This window comes from Sceloporus occidentalis, unplaced genomic scaffold, assembly GCF_023333645.1.
Source record: "Sceloporus occidentalis isolate IW3139 unplaced genomic scaffold, rSceOcc1.0.p SCAF_5, whole genome shotgun sequence".
Lineage (NCBI taxonomy): Eukaryota > Metazoa > Chordata > Lepidosauria > Squamata > Phrynosomatidae > Sceloporus > Sceloporus occidentalis.
In genome coordinates this window covers 133,873,179-133,887,612 of record NW_028316985.1, presented here as the reverse complement: position 1 = coordinate 133,887,612, position 14,434 = coordinate 133,873,179, and the positions used below count along the sequence as shown (strand labels likewise).

At 41.9% G+C, this 14,434-nt stretch overlaps 1 protein-coding gene across 1 annotated transcript in view; it reads right to left on the bottom strand.

Annotated features, from left to right (window-relative positions):
- Nucleotides 1-6,297: 6,297 nt before the first annotated feature.
- Nucleotides 6,298-14,434, bottom strand: part of LOC149312850 (putative ATP-dependent RNA helicase DDX60) — an 87,622-nt gene continuing 79,485 nt past the window's right edge. Inside the window, exons 36-39 of the mRNA XM_089525518.1 lie at nucleotides 13,712-13,854; nucleotides 12,221-12,372; nucleotides 10,170-10,232; nucleotides 6,298-7,096 (exon numbers count right to left, since the gene is read on the bottom strand). Of these exons, the coding sequence (XP_089381644.1) occupies nucleotides 6,979-7,096; nucleotides 10,170-10,232; nucleotides 12,221-12,372; nucleotides 13,712-13,854 (476 nt within the window). The 3' untranslated portion in view covers nucleotides 6,298-6,978. The remainder of the gene's footprint in view (nucleotides 7,097-10,169; nucleotides 10,233-12,220; nucleotides 12,373-13,711; nucleotides 13,855-14,434) is intronic.

Sequence of the window (14,434 nt, the reverse complement as noted above, 5' to 3'; positions counted from 1 at the left end):
TTCTTGACCCTCCAAATACCATTGTTATAGAGGCCTGCAGATTGCACCTCACAAGGGTTTTACACTGTAGTCACTTCTGGCACAACCTGTCACAAAAATAAAGGGCACAATGAGCTGATTTTCTCAAAATCATGCACTTAGGGATCAATGATGACACTAATAAAAATTTCATCCATATACCATAATAACTTCCAGGTGATCATCATTACTTTATGATACCCTGCACAAGGCGCATCAGCGGCATCACTGGTATACCAAGGGTCAAGAAACCCTGGGAAAAATGTGTAAATCTGGATGGTGACTACATAGAGATAAGCTAACAACTACAAATCAAAACAAACTTCCTGTCAAATTTTTTAAAAGGTGATAATTAATACTTTACATCATATATGCCATCAGGGCAGCTTCAGTTGATAGAGACCCTAAGAATGAGAAACCTCTAAGACACCCCTTTATTAACAGCCCTGCTCAGGTCTTGCAAACCCAGGACTGTGGCTTTTTCCATTGATTGAACCAATCCACTCTTAATATAGTCTTCCTCTTGTTCTACTGCCTTCCTTTTTTCTCTGACCTGGCATAACAGGGTTGTTGTTGTTGTTTTTCCAGTGAGCCATGCCATCTCATGATATGGCTAAAATACAATAACCTCCGTTTCTGTGTTTTTTGGTGAGCATTCGTGCTTCATTTGATCAAGGACCGATATATATGTCTATTTGGCAGTCCGTGGGATCCACAGATCTCTCCTCCAGTACCACATTTTCAATTAGGAGATTCTCATTCTGTCACAGTCCAGCTGTCACTTCCATGCACAGAAATCAGGAATACCATGAGACGGTATTTTACGATACATCTTTGCACTTCAGGACTATTTAATTTCCTCACAGTTGCCTTTAGGAGTATTAACCTTCTTTTGAGTTCTTAAGGCTGGATGGCCATCTGTCGGGGATGCTTTGACTGAGAGTTCCTGCATGGCAGGGGGTTGGTCTGGCTGGCCCTTGTGGTCTCTTCCAACTCTATGATTCTATGAGTCTATGACTAGTCTCCATTTGATTAACTGAACCAAAATAGAGAAAATTCTTTCACTATTTATCTATACCTTCATCATCCACTTTAAAGTTAGGTATATTAATCTGCAGCCATTATTTTTGGTTTCTGGTTGGTGGGTGAATTGGGTAAATTGGTTAAGTGAAGTAGTGAATGCTCCACTATAGCAAGGTAGGTTCCCAGCTTGCCTAAAAGAAGCTGTGGTGAGGCCACATATTCCATAGATCCCACCAGATTGGAGAACTATTGGCCAGTCTCAAATATTCCCTTTGGGGGCAAGGTGTTGGAACATGTGGTGGCCTCCCAGCTCCTGGGGTTCCTGGATGAAACAGACTATCTAGATCCATTTCAATCTGGCTTCAGGCCTGGCTATGGGACAGCTTTGGTCACCTTGGTGGATGACCTATGCAGAGAACTGGACAGGGAGAGTGTGTCCCTGTTGGTCCTGCTGGATCTCTCAGCGGTGTTTGATACCATCAGCCATGGCCTTCTGGGCTGCCTCTCTGAGATGGGATTTGGGGGCACTGTCTTACAGTGGCTTCAGTCCTTGGAGGGGTGAACTCAGAAGGTGGTGTTGGGAGACTCCTAATGTCCCCCCTGACCATTAACCTGTGGGTTCTGTTCTGTCCCCCATGTTATTTAACACTTACATGAAACTGTTGGGAGAGGTCATCCAGAGTTTTGGGGTGAGGTGTCACCACTGCTGATGACACCCAACTCTTATCTCTCCTTTCCATCTGATTCCAAGGAAGCCGTCTCTGTACTGAACCAGTGTCTGAAGTCAGTAATGAGCTGGATGAGGGCAAATAAACTGGAACTTAATCCAGGCAAGACAGAGGTGTTTCTGGTCAGTCGTAAGGCAGATCAGGGAATAGGGATTCAGCCTGTGATAGATGGGGTTACACTCCCCGAGAAATCTCAGGTTCACAGCTTGGGTGTGCTCCTGGATTTAGATCTGAGCCTGGATGTCTAGGTTTCGGCTGTGGCCAGGAGTACATTTGCACAGTTAAAATTAGTGCAGCAGCTGCGCTTGTTCCTTGAGAACTCGTATCTGGCTAAGGTGACACATGCCTTGATTACATTCCGTTTGGTCTATTATAATGCACTCTACAAGGGGCTGCCCTTGAGAACTGTTCAGAAACTGCAGCGGGTTCAAAATGCTGCAGCCAAACTGTTGACCAGGGCCGGCTACAGAGATCATGTCAGTCCCTTGCTGAAACAACTACACAGGCTATGGTCCATTTCAGAGCAGAATTCAAAGTACTGGTTTTGACCTTTAAAGCTCTAAACGGCTTGAGTCAATCTGCCAATGCTTGTCTTTTCAGGGCACCACAACCCCCCAAGAGATGGGCTATCAGTGGGAGTAGCTGAGGCAGCAGGCCAAGCCATGCATGTTGCCATCACCACCACCAATGCAAGTTGCTTTTGGTGGCCATGGCAGGCTGAGCCCTCCATATTGCTGTTGCAAATATTCATCTCTTCAGGGCACCATGGAACCCCAAAGCAATGGGTTATCAGCAGCAGCAGCAGTTGCACCACTGAAAAGTAGCCTGGCAGCTCAACTGGGCAGCACATATACAGGCAGGCAGGCAAAGACTACTCTTCCTGCCTGTTTGCCATTGGGCTGCCTGGCAGAGTCACCAGGTTATTGCCAACATCACAAAGCTGGAGGAGACGGAAGAACTACTGGCCAGGCAAGAAAGAGAGGACACTCCCTTTTCTACCCAGCCTGCTAAGCCACCTGACCCAAAACCTTGGCACTCCTTTACACCAGCGCACTGGGTGACATGATGACATCCCCTCTGAGGTATCACCTGGTGCAGGTTGTATTCCCACAAACCCACTATCAATGCCTCCCATAAAGAGTAACAACAAATGACAGTTGGAATGGAGCTTGATTTATTGCTGAGTTTTGTCCATCATGAACATTTAATTTGTTTGTTATTGGTACAGATCATCAGTTATGTTAATTTGAAGAGTGGTTCACAGTGAAATGTAATTTAAAAAGCAAGAGCCAGAATCATTTTAAAAGCAACAATAACTAAGGAAGGAACAGCTGCAGGTGAATATAAATTAAATTGACATTTAAAGATCTGATTAAACAAAGAGACAAATAAGTTGGTACCTGGCAACCCTCCCTGGAGAGTGTATCAGTGCTCCTGACAAAGGCAGACATTAGTTTGAAAGAAAATAATGTTCTTTTCAGAAGTGTGACTTCCAGGCTAGTTTGAACACTGCCAAGTGTTCTTGTCAAAGTTAAGATCTGTTTCTGAATTATTTGGTCAGCTACTGGGGCACACTAGAGAGGTCGTTAGCCTATGCATAATTAATCAGACATAAGTCCCACTATGGAGTGAAACACATTATCCTCAAAAGACAGACTGGGGCCGCCCCAAAACCGCTCACCCCAGCCCCAATCCACCTCAACACTGACCCAAATTGGAGTGGAAAAGATCCACTCTTATTTGGGCCAGTAAAGAGCCACTTTAGTCAGCCCCATCACACACCCTAGGGTGGCTTCAAGCCACTCCAGGGATGTGTGGTATCAAAACTTGAAGCCACCCCTGTCTGGTTGGCTGGACATCTTCAGGCCATACAGCATCAAAATACCATGCCCCCAAGCCACCCAGAAGCCAGCTTTCTCAGGTCGTCTGTTGGGCCCCTAAATTGAGTGGAACTTTCTCTCAAAAAGCTATTCATTGGATTAAAGACTGCAGTATACTTTTCATAATTGTTCAAACATTTCACATAAGTCCATAGTTTGAAGTACTTTTTAACATTTAATTTTTCGCACAAAAGATGGAATAAGACCATAGTCCCAAGATGGGTAAAGGTTAGTTGGAAAAACCTGGACTATTGAGTTAGCCCTGCTCAGAATATAATGTTGAATGTAATGTACAGAAGATAGAACTGTTGAATGGAAAGGTACTACTACTAATAATTAATATTTGTATAGTATTCCACAATGCTAAACAGATTCCATAATTTGTATAATATTTCACAATTTGTATGGTATTCCACAATGCACAATATTAATAATAATTAATATTTGTATAACATTACATAATGCTAAACAAATTCTATAATTTGTACAGTACACAATTTGTACAGTTGGTTATCACCTTTAAAGCCCTACATGGCTTGGGCCCCAAGTTACTTGAGGGAACGCCTCTCCCTACACAATCCGCCCCGCACTCTCAGAACATCCGGGAAGAATTTTATTGGAATATACAAAGACCAGACTAATTACAACTTCCCGTAAAGCGTTCACAGCTGCGGCTCCTACACTCTGGAACAACTTACTGGAAGAGATACGTCTCATCACCACCTTAGAAGTCTTTAAGAAGGCACTTAAGATGGATCTCTTCCGGCAAGCCTATCCACCTGATCTTTTATAGTGGATCTTATATAATTTTCTACACCTGATTCAATAGTACAGAAACAGACAACGATTTGGCTACGCTAATGATTGTATTGCATCTCGGTGTGTTTTAATTGATTATTTTATGTATTATGGTATTGTGTAATTTTATTGTTTGATTTTATTGGTTGCAAACCCGCCTCGATCCACAGGGAGAGGCGGGAAATATTTATTATTATTATTATTATTATTATTATTATTATTATTATTATTATTATTCCACAATGCACAATAATTAATATTTATATAGTATTCCACAAAACTATAATATTTGCCTAGTATTCCACAAATCAAATACATTATCTAGTGTAATCTTTGCAACATGCCTGTAAGATAAGTCTTGCCTTGGGACATTGTAGTATAATTTATTTTTATATTTATTTAGGCTATTTATACCCCATTCTTCAGCCAAAAAAGCTCTCATGACTTTGGTGGCTTACAGTGACTTCTATGAAATTATTTTACATATATTAAGAAAATAGTTTATAAAAATGATGCTAGATATCTGTCACTGGTATAAATCATGATTTAAATTGTTTCTCTGATAGTTTCAAATTTAATGATTTAAATCACAGTGTAAATCAACTGTAAGGAAGTTTGCATTTAACCATGATATATATGGTAGTAATAATAATAATAATAATAATTTTTATTTATATCCCGCCTTTCCAATTGCATGATCAAGGCGGCTTACAAGACAAGAAACGATAAAATACAAGTAAAACATCACAATATAAAAAGTTTAAAAACATCATTACTAGGGGTAGGAATGGGAATCTATACAAATCACAATTCACTAGGGGCAAGAAAAAGACAATATATTGCACTAATCCGGGGTCGAAAAACAGAGGGCAAGGAGCAGAGAAAAAACACTATTACCTAAAGTGAAAAAGCCAACTGGAATAGATGCGTTTTTAATTGTTTCTTAAAAGAAACTAAAGATGCAGAGGAACGGAGCTCTACAGGGAGCTTATTCCACAATGAGGGGGCGGCGATAGTGAAAGCCCTCTGTGAGGTCCTCACCAAATGGGATTTAGGGACCTCTAACAAATTGGTCCCAGATGTTCTGAGTGTGCGGGGCGGATTGTATGGGGAGAGGCGGTCCTCCAAGTACCCTGGGCCCAAGCCATTTAGGGCTTTATAGGTCAAAACCAACACCTTGTATTGAGCTCGGAAGCGAATGGGTAGCCAGTGGAGATCTTTTAAAATAGGTGTTATGTGGTCTGTCCTGGAACTACCAGCGACCAGTCTGGCTGCCATATTCTGCACCAATTGAAGCTTCCGGGTTTGGTACAAGGGTTGCCCTATGTAGAGCGCATTGCAGAAATCCAATCGAGAGGTTACCAAAGCATGTACAACAGTTTCAAGGTCCCGACGGCCCAGGTAGGGGCGCAGCTGGCGTATCAGCCGAAGCTGATAACAAGCACTCCTGATCGTCGCGTCCACCTGAGATGTCAGATGAAGCGACGAATCAAGGAGTACTCCCAAGCTGCGCACCGAGTCCCTCAAGGGGAGCGTGACCCCATTCAGGACAGGCTGACAAATCTCACCACCCGGAACCGAGGGACCTATCACCAGTACTTCCGTTTTCCCTGGATTCACACTGAGTTTGTTCTCCCTCATCCAGCCCATTACCGACGCCAAGCAGGCATCTAGAGGAGAGATGCCATCCTTAGTTACTGCATCAGTCGGAGACACAGAGAAAATTATTTGGGTGTCATCAGCATACTGATAACACCGCGCCCCGTGTCTCCGGATGATCTCTCCCAGCGGTTTCATGTAGATGTTAAAAAGCATAGGGGATAAAATCGCTCCCTGAGGGACACCGGATGTAAGTGCCCTCTTATCGGAGCGACAATCCCCCAGCTCCACCATCTGGAATCTACCCGAGAGGTAGGACCGGAACCACTGCACTGTAGAAGCGCACTGTAACATTAATAAATGTGTAAGGTACAGATATCATTAGAAGCTAGATGCACATAAAGCAATTATTTTGAATGGTTTTCAGATTAATTTTCAGTACCTTAAAAATGCAATCCCCTACATTTATACGCAGTGTTATCATCCTTGTTCAGATCTGCTCCATCTCCCCAAATTCTCTATTCACTGACTTTATATTTGTACTTAGAGAGAGTAACTGGCTTTTAAAAAAATTGGAATCTCATTTTAAAAAAAGTAAAATTCAACTTTTAACTTTAAAAAGACTCTTAATTTTAACCAGTCCTGCTCTAAACACTAACATGGAACTACTAATACTAATTTTGAAGTTAACACATATAAGTATGTTATCTAAGGCATTTTTATCTCACTGTTTTCTTCCAAGTAGGTACATGAGCTCAACATTTCATTCTCACAACAGCCCTGGGAAGTAGACTGAAGACCAATGATCACCCCAAGGTCACCAACTGGCCTTCACGACTCAGCTATAATCTAAGCCCAGAACCCTCAAGCCTCAATACCAAATACAATTCATAATTTTACAGCATGTTCATCTTCAATGTACATTACTTAAGTTATTTCTCCCCCTCTTCTTCAATCCCTTCCAGTTTCTTCCAGTAACTTTTGGCCAACTGTTCAAAAGCCCACGCAACATTGCGATCTTCACTGCTACAGAATTCACGCAAAGAAATACTACAAAACAAAAGAAACAGTGATTATTATTATTATTGAACACTTTTCTTAATATTACTGTTTGTTATTCATTTATTGAAGATTTTTAATGCACTTTTCATTTTTAAATTATCTCAGTAGTTTCCAATGTCACCACTATGGGAACCAGAATATGTAATCAGTTTCACCCATAAAACATTAATACAGTGATAAAATAATATAATGGTTTTTAAAAATTATGATACTGAAACTGCAGTATGCAGAGTTTTGTAGGAGCACATTGGTGTAATATCTTGTTTTTCTTGTCTTAAGTGATCAACATAATTAAAATTCAGTTGTGCTGAGCTTATCCTGAGAACGTAAATACTTAACATCCAAGATAATGGCATCGTTGTTGTTGTCATATGCTTTCAAGTTGTTTCAGACTTGGGACACTCCTATAGTGGCAAGACTTGTTTGGGGGGAGGGGGGCTCTGAGATTGAGAGAGTGGATTTCTATGGCTGAGCAGGGATTCGAACCCTGATCTCCAGAGTCATAGTCCAACACTCAAAGCAGTGCACCACACAGGCTTGCCAGAGGTTAGCAAAAGTTTGAACTGAACAAAAGGAATTTGTTAAATATGTTAAAGTATTTTTAAAACACTATTTCAAAACCTTAAATACTTCTTTTAAATTGATTTCTTTGAATCTCAAAATTACCGTAAGCAGTACAGAAGACAACACTGAATAAAATACAAACCATAAAAGCACTGCAAGTGAGATCTCTGGGCAGTATATGCTAAGATAGAAATCCTGTTGTCATTCATCTGGCAATAAGCCCCACTGAACTGAATGGGACTTGCATATCTTACACAGGCACAGGACTGTACTGTAGATGTGGCTTCTACAGCTTCCACAGTATATAACGTCCAGGAAACTTCTGTAAATCATTACTGTGACCACAGTGTAAGAGCCTATGCCCTATGGCAACAATGTCCAATGTCACTAGTTATTCCAGAGCAGATAAAGGCGGTAGAATTCATGCAAAAATGTAGCCTTTGTACTATGATAGTAGAACCCATTGGTGTAGCAGTTTGAGCGCTGGACTATGACTCCAACAACCAGGGTTCAATTCCCCACTCTGCTATGAAAACTGTGGGCGGCGCCGGGGGTCTGGCCTTGGGAAGGCCCCCTTCCCGGGAAAATGAACTACTCAGAAGTCGGATGGGGGATGCTTTCCACGAAGCTGTAACTTTAGTAACTCAAACAAACTGGGTGCGCCTCTTCGGCGGCGAGGCTTCACAGCAGTCGGTGAAGGGCTAAGGACCAGTTACCCCACAGACCCTTTCTCTCTGTTCTTCCGAAGCCCCTGGCCGGAGGGGCCTGGAGGCTCTTTCTGCAGCTTCCAGCTCCGCTTGACCCCATCAGGGTCCCACGAGTCTCTCTGGAGGCATCTCTCCTTACCCTCCCACCAAGCTTCTTCCACCCGCAGAAGTCTAGGGCCTGTAGGGCTCTCCCCTGGGAACAAGGGCTAGCAGGGCGAAGAACATGCGGGTGACAGAAGGGCCCTTGCCGCTCCCTTTCCCGGCGTCATTGCCTCCTCCCCCGTGACACCGCTCACTCTGACTTAAAAGGGCTCCCTTGCTCCGCCCCAACTCCGCCCCGCTTCCCAAGACGCTTCCACCGCTCTCCTCCTCCTGGCCTGCCCCTTTCCTCCTCCACCCGCTCAACCCGCACCTCCTTCGCCAGTGAATCACTCACTCTCAGCTCCAGAAGCCCCTGTGATGACAGCTTTGCCTTCTTAGGAGATGGGTGCACAACGAAAAGCCGCTGATACCGCTAGGCAACTACAACCCACCTTCAAGCTGCGCTTGGCCCACCAGTTTTCAAAGGCAGGGGGCTTCCATCCTTGCAAAATCAGTGGGCTAAGGGCGGTCCAGAGGTGGGTTGTCATTGTCCAGCAGCATCAGCGGCATTCTGGCGTGGGACAACGCCTGTTTTCACCTGTTGAAGCCCGTACCCGGCCGGTGTCCGCATTGGGCAAAAAATGACATGCAATAATATCCTTAGAATCACCTTAAATCCAATGAAAGGCACACAAGAACAAAAGCTACCAGACTTGTGTTATAGTCTGGTCTTGTCAATAAGAAAAAAACCATATTAGCAATCCCTTGAAGTCCAGGAGCTGTTTCTCGGTGTGTGTGATATCAAGAGTTACAGCCAGATTGTTAACAGGGGAAGGTCACAGGCCACACAATGCCCCCATTGAAGCAGCGCCACTGGCTGCCAGTTTGTTACCAGGCACAGTTCAAAGTGATGGCTATGACCTATAAAGCCCTATAGGGCTCGGGTCCAGGCTATTTGACTGCCTCTCCCTCTATGAGCTGGCCTGGACCCTGAGATCCTTTGGAGAGGCCCTTCTCTCAGCCCCACTCCCATCACAAGCACGGTTTGGGGGAGAGAGGGCGTTTTCCATGGCTACCCTCTGGACTGTGGAGTTTCCTTCCTTGCTTATTGTCCTTCCGCCAGCAGGTTAAAACCTTCTTATGCAGGCAGGCAGGCTTTTAAAACAATGCTTTCAAAGGACTGGCTTGGGGTGTTGTATCATTTTAAGTGTTTTAAACAACTTTATCTTTTTAACTGTATGCTTATTATTGTAATAAGCAATCTATTTTAGTACTGTAACAATTTAATTCTGTTTTAATGTATCAATTTTCTATGTTTTTAATTGTATTGTTCTTTTAATATTGTGAGCTGCTCTGGGTCCCAGTTCTGAGAAAAGAGCAGGATATAATAATAATAATAATTTATTTTTGATGTGTGATAAGGACTGTTATATCTTATAAGCACTGCCTCAATATTCTTCTTCCGCTAGTGCAGAAAAACTAGATTTCTTATTGAAGAATACTATGGAATATTTTATTATCAATGTTTTATCTTTATTATTTTTAATAATTTTTAAATTAAAATGGTGTACAAATATTTTGAATAAATGAAACAGAAAAATACAATGTGTCACAGGGTCTGTTAATAAAAGAGGTTTGTTAAAATGAATTCCTGAGGATATAAAGAAGCAAGAAAATCCATCTTAAATCTGGTGTTACAGTACATATACCTGATTGTTTGGATGGAATGAGCAAAGTCTTTCAAAGAGCGAGAGGCTTCTCCTTCATGAAGTCTAAAAAGAAAAGCAAATGTCCAAAATTTTAAATGTTTATTCAGTTAATAATCAGTAAGTTAAAGTTAGTGTAACATCTAATGACTAATTCAGGCATTGGAACTGTGCAGACTGAAGACTAACAAAGCTCTCAGAACATGGCAAATGAGGGCAAATTTACTGCAACAACAACAACAAAAAGCTCCATCATAAAAAACAAATAATTATGTCCCAAAATATTCCCAGGCTTTTTCCTTCCCAAACCAGAAGTGATTGGCTGGTCACTTTCGTATATGAAAAATGCACGGTTGTGGCTTACATAAATCTAGGAGAGGGGTGAGAAATGGCATGGGGTGGTACCTGGATCCTCCACAGCTTGCAATTCTTAGACTATTTGATTTGCGGTACCCCAGGGAGTGGGTTACCCTCAATGAAAGGCTGCATTTATAAGGTTTGAGTGTAGACTGGGTTGGGAAACCATGTGGCCCTTCAGACACTGTACTCCCAAGAGTCCAATGATGAGGAACACTGGGAGCTGCAGTTCAGCAATGTCAGAGAGACATGAGTCGCACTCCATGTATCAAGAAAAATAAAGCTGGAAAAGCATGGAAGGACAATTTCCCGAGGAGCAGGACTGAGGGCCAAAACACACCGTAGAAATAACCCAGTCTGACAGCACTTTAACTGCATTGGCTCAGTGCTAGGGAATTCTAGGAACTGTAGTTTTGTGAGACATTTAGCCTTCTCTGTAAGACACCTCTAGTGCTACAAAAAACTACAGTTCCCAGGATTCCCTAGCACTGAGCCAGGGTAGTTAAAGCAGTGTCAAATTGGATTATTTCTGCAAAGTGTTTTAGCCCATAGATAATAATTGTAGGTCATGATCTAAATGTTAGTTACCAGCAACAGTAGGCTCACAGAATGAGTGGAACTTACATAAATGTAGAACATTTTCAGATATTGTTCAGAGATAGAGATAGTCATTACCTTTTTGTGCAACAGTTTTTATTTGGCTACACAATGGCTGCTGGATGGTGTCAGGGTGCAAATCCACCACCCAACCCAAATAGTCATTGCTCGGCCAGAGGTTTGTGTGTGCACCAGGAGAATACCCTCATGCTGTCACCTGGTTGGTGGTCAACCCTCCCAAGCTTTGTGGGATCTCAGCCTCTGTGTTGGTCTTTACAAGATAAGGTTCTGGGACACAATAATATTCTGATCTCTTGACTTACAAAACTTTGTGGGATGCTTTCCCTATCAACTCCTGAAATGGTGCATTGCATGAAACTCTCTCTCTCTCCCTCTCTCTCTAGTCTTTTGTGGATTTTTCAGGCTATGTGGCCATGTTCAGGAAGAGTTTATTCCTGATATTTCTCTCTCAGACACACACACACACTCTCTTTTTTTATTTCTTTCTCTATCTTTCTGTGCCTTCAAGTCATTTGTTTACTTATAGCAACCCCGTGAATTTCAGAGGTGGTTTTGCCAGTTCTTTCCTCTGAAATATAGCCTGCAACAACTTGGTATTCATTGGCATTCTCCCCATTCAAGTACTAACCAGGGCTGACACTAATTAGCTGCCAAGATCTGGTGCCTTTAGGGTTTTTCCTTCCCTTATTTAGGGGCCACATTTCATCAGCTGGGATTTGGAACCTTGAGTACACGGACTAGGAGTAAATATAATTAAAAGGAGAAAGTGATATGTTATTGCTTAAATAGGGCAGGTTTCGAAAGTTGGAGGCAGAAAAGCTCACTTCAGTTTTGGATATTTATATTTGAGAAAGGATCACAGCACAAAGATTGGACACAAGGAGAAGGTATACAGTTCTGTTTCTGTCATGTCCAGTTAAAATGGCATCTCATAGAAAAGAATCATTCTTTGCTGTCTTAGGGAGTTGCTCTTAGTGAGAGTAGAATACTGATCGAGAAGCACCAATGGTTCTGATTCTACAATAGCATTTTATATATTTGTATGTTCATTAAAAGAAAACTGAAAGAAAATAGCTTACCCGTTATCTTGACATATAGCCTTCAAAGAACCATGTCTGTAGAAGTCAAGCAAATACGCATTGAGTGGCATTCTTCTTCCGTGATTATCACATTTCTTCAGATAAAGAACAGGGATGTTTGAAACAGTAATACCTAACATGTGCAATAGGACCTGCAGAAGACATTACATTTCAATTTTTCATTCATATTTTCCCGTTGCTGTGCATGTTTACATTATCTGGATCTTCAAAGCATTTATCTTAATTAATTTTGGGCAAGAAACTGAGGGGCTGAACAGGCCACCCCTTTCAGCGTCAGATCAGGGCCATGGCAACTACATCTTATGTAGCCCTTATCTTGCCTTTTTGCGCCCTGGAAAGGGTGCCACAGCCGCAGGTGCCATGGCTTTTCGGTACTCCTTTGGTGCTGCGTCATCCAGACGCAGCACCAGAGGTGCACGTGATGCCACCTGCCATGTGATGGGGCGCATGGCATCACGCCGGCATGGGGACCAAGTTGGAGCGTGTGTCATGTGGGTGCCACACCACCACTCCGCCCCAATGCTGGCCTTTGATGCCGGTCTGTCGAGGCTCTGAATCCAGTCAAGATTCAATTTGTAGAGATTAATGAAATAATTGTTCAGATAATGTCAGGACTTGGATAGGATACTATATTTTTGATTCCTGATTCCTGATCCCAGAATCCCTCAGCCAGTATAGCTTATGGCTATGTTAGCTGGAAAATTCTGGGATTTGAACAGAGACTGCTCTAAGCCTTAACATTTACTGAACACTTATTTCATTAATCTCTAAAAATTCAGTTTCTGGCCCAAGATTAAAAATGACAGCAGTTCTTCTTCATAGTCTGTGTTCAAAATCTCTGACAAGATATTGCATTCGTGTTGTACTGGCTTATTTTCTTACCAACATACTGTAGGTATTTTTCTCCTGGTAACCCACTGGTAATAGCCACACTTTATATCAAGAAATCATAAGGTAAAATTATAGGTCATAATCATATTTCTTGAATGTGTGGATGCCATTATAGTGAAGTCAGTGAAAAATGTTTGCTTGTTTAAACATAAAGACATTTATAGTTTCTGTTTTGCCAAATGAGTAGACAAATAAGGGTTCCCTTCCTTGAAAGGAAGATGCTTTCCATCAAAAGAAGAGAACTTGTGGAAGCAACCAATGTTGTTCTTATAAGGTGCATTATTTTCAGCTTCTGATCAAGGTCTACTAAAATCAAAAAGTTGTAAGCTTGTGTTTTGTGGGTGCATTGACTTTCAATCTTGCTTCTACAGAAATGGGCACATTTTAATATGAACCCGTCAACTGTGTCACGTTTTACAAAATCTTTATTTAGACTTTCCTCATCTGTAAAGTACTATATTATACATTGCAAAATTAGATTTTTGTAATGCAAATGATTTTGACATCTCCTTACATCAGGCTCTACGTGGAACCTGCAGTGTTTCAATATTCTAAGTATCACAAGCCTTTTCCACTTACATTGTTGAGAGACCCTGCATGCAGTAATTCAAGATCTGAATTTCCTGAGAGGCACACGAAAGGTGAAATTGCTGTCCGTTCTTTATCACACTTCATTATGTGAAAGGCCAGTGGGTGGTCATATTGCTCTTTGTTTGAAAAATCTAATAAACACATAGCAAAATCTGAGTTACTGTAATCAGATAATACAAAAATAATGCTTTCAAGACTTTTTATGTATCATTCTTTCAAATGTTGCACCCATTGTTATATTTTTCTATCCACTGGATCACAAGTAGGGCACAATTACCTTTCCAAATCTCGCCTGGATGGCCATGCCCACTTTGCCTTGACACCATTGTCACTGGATGCAGCCCCTAAAAATGTCTCTGACACTGAATGCTACTCTTGATCTGACTGAATGAGGTTCCCCACTTGAGTTTACTTATTTTAGGCTCTCCCCAAAGCCTCTATGGAGTGTGTTAATGCTCAAAAACAAGATGTTTGCTCCCTGAATGTCTTGATTTAAAAAAAATAAAATGCAAGATATTTGCTACTTCAGAATTTCAATAGCAGATTCAGAAACTGAATGGCAAGTTCAAAGGCAGAGGACATGCAGACCCAGGCTCATTCAAAGGTACAAGATTTGGCCAGAATTACACTCAGCTACAAAATGGGTGGTTTTCTGCATTTATATTTTAAAACAGATGTGATGAAAGTCAGCCACAGGACCACCCAAGGCTT